Below are 7,728 nucleotides of genomic sequence, written 5' to 3'. Positions count from 1 at the left end.
CTGGATATGAAGGGTTTGGACTAACAAGGCCACATATCAGGTACATGTATAACTATAAGAATCCCCCTGTTGTCATAGTTACTGTATTACATGCATTTCTGATTTTTTTATGCCTAGTGAATATCTGGAAGTTTTGTCCTGTCTGTTTGTCTGTTTATCTGTTTGTCTGTTGTCAAACTGTAACCTTGGCCATAACTTTTGAACAAAGAGATAGATCACTAATAAAGTCCTTTCAAATGACATCAAGGTCAATGACCTTGTGACCTTGACTGTGAACTATATGCTAAAAATAGCTTTTTCCACTGTTTGTCATAACTTTTAAACCATAGGAGAAATATAAACATATTTGGTATGCATCTCCACTAATAAAGCCCTTTCAGTTGACAACAAGGTCAATGATCTTGTGACTTTGACTGTGACCTATATGCTAAAAATAGCTTTTTCTACTTTTTGCCATAACTGTTTAACCATAAGATATAGGATCTTGATATTTGGGATGCATACTCCACTGATTAAGTTCATTCAAATGACACCATGGTCAATGACCTTGTGACCTTGACTGTGACCTATATGCTAAAAATAGCCTTTTACACTTTTTGCCATAACTTTTAAACCATAGGAGATAGGAACTTTATATTTGGGATGTACACTTTCAGATACTGATTAAGTTCTTTCAAAAGACACCATGGTCAATGACCTTGACTGTGACCTATATGCTAAAAATAGCTTTTTACACTTTTGGCTATAACTTTTAAACCATAGGAGATAGGGACTTCATATCACCCCAATATCAAAAGGAGAGAGGTTATACTGTTTTAGCCTTGAAATTTATCTAAACATGATCAATACCATGATAAGAAAGATACATGTTCATGGAGAATTAAAAAAAAAATTAATGTAAAAATATGTAAATTTTTACACATGCAAATATGCATAATTACATATGTGTGTAAGCACTAAGCAGCAAGTAAACCTATTCAAAATTCCATTATATTATTAATTTCTTATTTGTAGGATTATGTAAACCATGTTATCAGGACATGAAGATGAAGTTTAAAGACCAAGAGACTGCGCAAGTCAGAGAGGTAATTCAAGCAGTCTTAACTAAGGCTATGTAAATTTAATTCTGTGGTTCTCAGGCCAATTTTCGCAAAAAACAGATATGAGAGGGAGGCATTTTATTGATCATTTATTGGCAATAAAGTAGATGAGGGAGGTTTTTCTTTTATTTTTATTTTGGAATTTTCTTTACCATAAAGATATCTTTTTTTAATCACATGTATATTTTCCATGTCTGATTAAAAGTTCTGCATTATCCATTGCTTATCAGCCTGTGAACATCGTAGGCAATGTCTTCGAATGTATTTTTAAACGAAGTAGCCAAAATCTGTTTGAAAATGGCAAAACATCAGAAACTTTTTTATATAGATTTATATAGGAACAAATTTTTAAAGGTATAACAATGCTAGATATAACTCCTATTTAAGTTCCATATCATGAACATTTTACATGATTGTGCCTTTATATACATGTACGTTAAAATATTCCAATTTAAAAGTCATGATTGGGATTTTTAAGTCATATCTAACAAATTCTTTTAGTGTCAAGTGGAATTTAATGAGTAGTATAGTTATACATTTTCTTAAACCTTACACGTATACATTTTACCTGTTTGCATAATTGCACTGATTTAATTTTTAGCTCACCTGAGCCGAAGGCTCAAGTGAGCTTTTCTGATCACATTTTGTCCGGCGTCCGTCTGTCTGTCTGTCCGTCTGTCTGTCTGTCTGTCCGTAAACTTTTCACATTTTCGACTTCTTCTCAAGAACTGCTGGGCCAATTTCAACCAAACTTGCCACAAAGCATCCTTGGGTAAAGGGGATTCAAGTTTGTTCAAATGAAGGGCCACGCCTTTTTCCAAGGGGAGATAATTATGAATTAGAGAAAAATTAATGGCATTTTTAAAAAATCTTCTTCTCAAGAACCACTGGGCCAGGAAAGATGAAACTCATGTGGAATCATCCTCAGGTAGTGTAGATTCAAGTTTGTTCAAATCATGACCCCCGGGGCTAGGGTGGGGCCAAAATGGCTGACCCAAGTTTTACATAGGAATATATAGGAAAAATCTTTAAAAATCTTCTTCTCAAGAACCACTGGGCCAGGAAAGATGAAACTCATGTGGAATCATCCTCAGGTAGTGTAGATTCAAGTTTGTTCAAATCATGACCCCCGGGGCTAGGGTTGGGCCAAAATGGCCGACCCAAGTTTTACATAGAAATATATAGGAAAAATCTTTAAAAATCTTCTTCTCAAGAACCACTGGGCCAGGAAAGATGAAACTCATGTGGAATCATCCTCAGGTAGTGTAGATTCAAGTTTGTTCAAATCATGACCCCCGGAGGTAGGGTTGGGCCAAAATGGCCGACCCAAGTTTTACAAAGGAATATATAGGAAAAATCTTTAAAAATCTTCTTCTCAAGAACCACTAGGCCAGGAAAGATGAAACTCATGTGGAATCATTGTCAGTAGTGTAGATTCAAGTTTGTTCAAATCATGACCCACGGAGGTAGGGTTGGGCCAAAATGGCCGACCCAAGTTTTACATAGGAATATATAGGATAAATCTTTAAAAATCTTCTTCTCAAGTACCACTAGGCCAGGAAAGATGAAACTCTTGTGGAGTCATCCTTAGGTAGTGTAGATTCAAGTTTGTTCAAATCATGACCCCAGGGCTAGGGTGGGGCCAAAATGGCCGACCCAAGTTTTACATAGGAATATATAGGAAATATCTTTAAAAAATCTTCTTCTCCAGAACCACTGGGCCAGGAAAGATGAAACTCATGTGGAATCATCCTCAGGTAGTGTAGATTCAAGTTTGTTCAAATCTTGACCCCCGGGGCAAGGGTGGGGCCAAAATGGCCGACCCAAGTTTTACATAGGGATTTATAGGGAAACCTTTTAAAATCATCTTTTCAAGTACTTCAAAGCTATGATTAGTGATATTAATATGGAATCATCTTCAGGTAGTGTAGATTCTAGTTTGTTCATGAACCCCTGGGGGGGGGTTAAAATTAAGCCCCCCCCCCCCCCTTTAACTTTCCTTTCTGATCTGATATGTGCTTTTTCCAAGCCAATGTGCTCTGGTGAGCGCTGTGGCCCCTGGGCCTCTTGTTTTAAACAAGGATTTGGGCACATTTAATTTATGTGCATATATTTATGTTTTAGGTATTTCCATAGCAGAATACTGCTTCTCTGAGCCACAGGCAGGGAAATCATACTGTGATTCCAAAATAGCGCACATGAGAATGAAAATGAAGAGCTATGCAGCAAGTGGGCATGACATCTTAACTGCATCAGACATGAAACATGCACTTGATGCTGGCTCAGGTACAAAGATTTTTATACTGAACATAGATTGTCTAATTAGCAGAATTACATGGAAAATCCTTGTTTGGAGCATATCTTCTATCCTCTTGGTCCAATGTGGCTCATAATTCACTGACAGACTGCTACTGGTCAATGAATGTGCATTGACCTTAAACAAAGTTTCTAGATCAAGGATCAAGGTCAAAACCCCAAAACCTTCGGCGTTGTCATAAAAATGTAAGCTGTCGCGAGTTTCTCTTTGTCTATATAATAAATATGACTTACTGCAATCGCAGATTTAATGGTTTTGATCAAACTTTATACTTTATTTCAAGTTACTGTATAGGGGATTAATTTCACGGGTTGTAATTTTCACGTTTTTCTCTCATCTGACACGATCGCGGTTTCTTGAATTCGCGGAATTTGGTAATAAGAGTTACTTCCCTTGTCTCCATTTAATCCATACCATAGCTACATGTAAACGACATTAATCAGCGTTATGTCTTTATTTTACGAACAACAGGGTAAGTTATTATAAAATTGTTAGATTTTATAAATAATTAATTAACATAAGTGCAGGTATTTAATATTCCCTAAACGTTCAATGAATTTCCTATATGCTATTACGATGAGTTCATGTGCACCCGGAATCTTCAATACAACGCGGCGAAAAACCACTGGACGGAAATAAAACTTTTTATGTAGTTCTACGAAATAATATCCTTCCACACTTCCTTCGTCAGTAAGTTCCATATTTATTTGATGATTTTTTAAAACCAAATGTCGATAAAAAATACATGAACTAATATGCATGAGAATGCAGGTAATAAATACACGTGGAAACATTAGTTACGCACGGGTAATCAAAACCCATGGTTCATGTGTTATGATTGATGAAACATGTAGCGTTGGCTATTAAAACAGCTTTTGAACAAACACAAATTATTATATGCCAATTTGAATTAAAGTAAAGCGTGATAATTAGAATTAATTGAATGACAGTACTACTCGCAATTACTGAAATGACCATGGACTGCACGAACACCTATATAAATCTATCGTAGTCTATTCTCAATTTTCCAAATAAACATGGAGATTATTTAAAATTTATTCACTGTTTCTTGAATTCAAGGCTTTGTTAACACCGTGAATATAGCGAATATTAACACCGCGAGTTATTTTCCCCCTATACAGTAACTGGCTTGGACATGTGTCTCCATCCATTCAATCAATCCATTCTTTTCCCATTTTTCCCAACAGTTGAAATTCCTCAAACTTTTTATCATCAATCTCCAAACTTAATTTGTTTCTGTGCCTTTTTCAGCTTTGATTATGAATTTTCAGGAAAACAAATATTCCCAGACAACAATCCATTCACTGTTACTGATTACAAGGAACCTTTCAAAAAATATGTCCCCTCTAAATGGATTCCTTTCCTTGATGAATTCAACGTAACTGCCTTTCAAGCTGAATTGCACCTTGCGTAATTTATCAAAATCTGTGACGAACAGCTAGTACAATGATTTGTATTTGAAAATATTCAATTGTCTGTCTCAAATGTATATATACTTGTTAGAAATAAAGAACAAGTTTAAAAATTTCAAAGGGAAATAAAGTGGGTCGGTACGTGATCAAATCTTCTGAGAAGGCCTATCAGTATTCAGAGGATTTGATCACGTGACCGACCCAATTTACCTCTCAATGGCTCTCATTGAAATTTTTAAAACTTTTTGTATATTTCTTAAATAAATTATTGCAAGTCAGTTTTCAATTTGTTAGAAAACCAATGAAATTCCAAGTCTCATGCAGTTGGTGATCACCCTAAATTTATTAAAGTTCTCTTTTTTTACTCGCAGGTGTCAGAGGATGTCAAGTGGCAAATGTAGCTATAGATACAACAAAACAGTTGTTCAGTACCCACAAGATGAAAAACGTAAACAACTACAGCAGTATCACTTATCAAGAGGATGGTATGATTGTGCGTAAAGCTTATAATATTGGGAGAGGCTTACTTATGTCAAACTTGGATATCAGGAAGTTTACCAGTTCTAAACATGAGGAACACACGTCTGGATGCTTGATATTGGAGCCCTTTATTACCCCTGCTATGCAGAAGGGAGAAATAAGAACTAAATCAAAGGAAAATTCTGATGGTTTAGAAATTTCTGGAAATAACGCTGAGAGAGAAACTGCTGAAGATGCTGCAGTGGCATTATTTTATTGCCCAGAAGTTGGCTGTACCAAGAAGTATTCAACATACAGAGGGTTAGAAACTCATTTGTTGTGTGGTAAACACCAAATGAAACTAGACAAAAAATCTACATTCGACCAAATAAAGCTTCAGTGGGCTCAGCTATGTAGTGAAGTAGTAATCACCTGCAAAAATGTTTTGTCCTCTAAAGAGAGTGTTGAAAAGGAGCTTAAAGCTGAACCTATGGGATGGGGTCTTAGAAAACCAAGGAAGATTTCACGTTTTCCAGAGAAAGTGAAGGACTACTTGATGAAAAAATATGAAAATGGCAAAAAAGGGAGGAAAGCAGTTCCATCAGAAGTTGCTGAAGAAATGAGGGTTGTTACTGATGAGGATGGAAGCAAATTATTTAGTGTCAGTGAATGGTTGAGCACAGCTCAAATAACTTCTTTCTTCTCCAGAATGGCAAGTAAGGGATATGACAATAAACCTGTGACAGAGGACTTTGATGACAAAGATTTACTGGCAGCTTTGGAAGCCATTGAGGAGGATGCACTGATTGAGAATATTAATTTGGCCTCGTAAATTTATAAGGAAAGGGACATTTTGCCACTCACACATTCCAGCTATCCAGATTCCTGTTCTGTTGGATATTATTATATTTAAAAAGAAGTGTGCAGACAAAAACTTGGAAAATACTAGTATTGTATCTATTTATTTTTTCTTTGATCTTATGACAAGTGAAAACAATCCCTGTAGCATGTTTAGCTTTTGTTTTCATTGATGTTCATAATTATAAATATGCTTGTTATGTGCTACAAATGTTCTAAAGCATTTAATTTTTTCTAGATGTAACAGTGATCTTATAATTAAGGCAGCAGTTGCTTTTGATGTTTATTAGATTGACCAGTATCTATTTTTTAAAATATAATTTGATTATAGTCAGAGAGAAAATTCAGATTATGTGTTATGAGTGAACAGGTGAAAGTTTTTTGTGCATATCTTATTTCTGAGTACCTACAGTATATAAGCCCTATGTTGATCAAACATGCATGGGATATACATCTAAGGATGCATATTACCAGGCTTGCTTCAGTCTCAGTTGCTAGATCTGACATTTTCTGGATGAGAGAACAGGTGAATGTTTTTGGTGCAGATCTTATTTCCAAGTACCTATAAGCCTCGTTTAGTATGACTCAAAATCGCAGGGAGCAGAAGGGATCTGTGCATCTTGCTGAGCTGAGATACAATTAAGCTGACTTTTTTTAGCTCAACTGAGCCAAAGGCTCAAGTGAGCTATTCTGAACAAAAATAGTCCGCTGTCTGTCCTCGGCGATGTAAAGTTGTCACATTTTCATTTTTTTCTCAAGAACCACTGGGCCAATATCAACTAAACTTGCCACAAAGTATCCTTAGGTAAAGGGATTCAAGTTTCTTCAAATGAAGGGCCATGCCCTCTTCCAAGGGGAGATGCTTATGAATTAATGAAAAAGTAATGACATGTTTTAAAAATCTTCTTATCAAGGAACACTGGTCCAGGAAAGATGAAATTCATATGGAAGCATCCTCAGATAGTGCAAATTCAGTTTGTTCAAATCATGACCCCAGGGGTAGGATGGGGCCTTGATGGGGGGTCAGGGTTCAATGTTTAACTTGGGAATACATAGGGAAAATCTTTTAAATCTTGTTCTCAAGAACAACTAACATAATTGGTCATAGCTATATGGAAGCATCCTTATGTGGTGTAGATTCAAGTTTGTTCAAATCATGATCCCACTTGAACCCACTTTAAACTTTTTCAATACTGAACTGATTTTTTGTTTTTAGTTTTACATAGCCAGAGCTCAGGTGAGTGATGTGGCCCCTGGGCCTCTTGTTGCAGTAAAATTGTTAATCTTTGGTTAATCACTTTAACCTTTATCATATTTTATCAGAAGACAATGAGTGTGATAATATTTTACGTAAAATAGTTCGAATAATATTCACCATTGAACAAATCATGCAAACTAATACAATTTTTGTGTGACCTTTTTGCACCAAAAAAGGATCTGCTTGGAGTATAAAAACTCCAATAAAAAGGCATGAAAATATTTCCTTGTTTCCAACTGAAATATAAATGAAAGAGATATGACATAATATTAGTAATTATTTAAGTCAAATTGTGAAATTTAT

The 7,728-nt window shown here is 35.5% G+C and overlaps 1 protein-coding gene across 1 annotated transcript; it reads left to right on the top strand.

Moving 5' to 3' along the window:
- Positions 1–1,014: 1,014 nt before the first annotated feature.
- On the top strand, positions 1,015–6,141 carry LOC134255297 (uncharacterized; the record flags this gene model as incomplete). Its single annotated transcript, XM_062737821.1, has 4 exons — positions 1,015–1,085; positions 3,130–3,142; positions 3,225–3,386; positions 5,222–6,141. Coding segments are annotated over 4 exons (1,166 nt in total), but the record flags the coding sequence as incomplete, so codon positions are not given.
- Between the last annotated feature and the right edge of the window lie 1,587 nt (positions 6,142–7,728).

The sequence above is a fragment of the Saccostrea cucullata genome, unplaced genomic scaffold, assembly GCF_032062105.1.
Source record: "Saccostrea cucullata isolate Sc308-1 unplaced genomic scaffold, CSIRO_AGI_Scuc_v1 ctg17671, whole genome shotgun sequence".
Lineage (NCBI taxonomy): Eukaryota > Metazoa > Mollusca > Bivalvia > Ostreida > Ostreidae > Saccostrea > Saccostrea cuccullata.
Note: the sequence above shows the minus strand (reverse complement) of the source record. Positions and strands in the feature narration are given on the sequence as shown.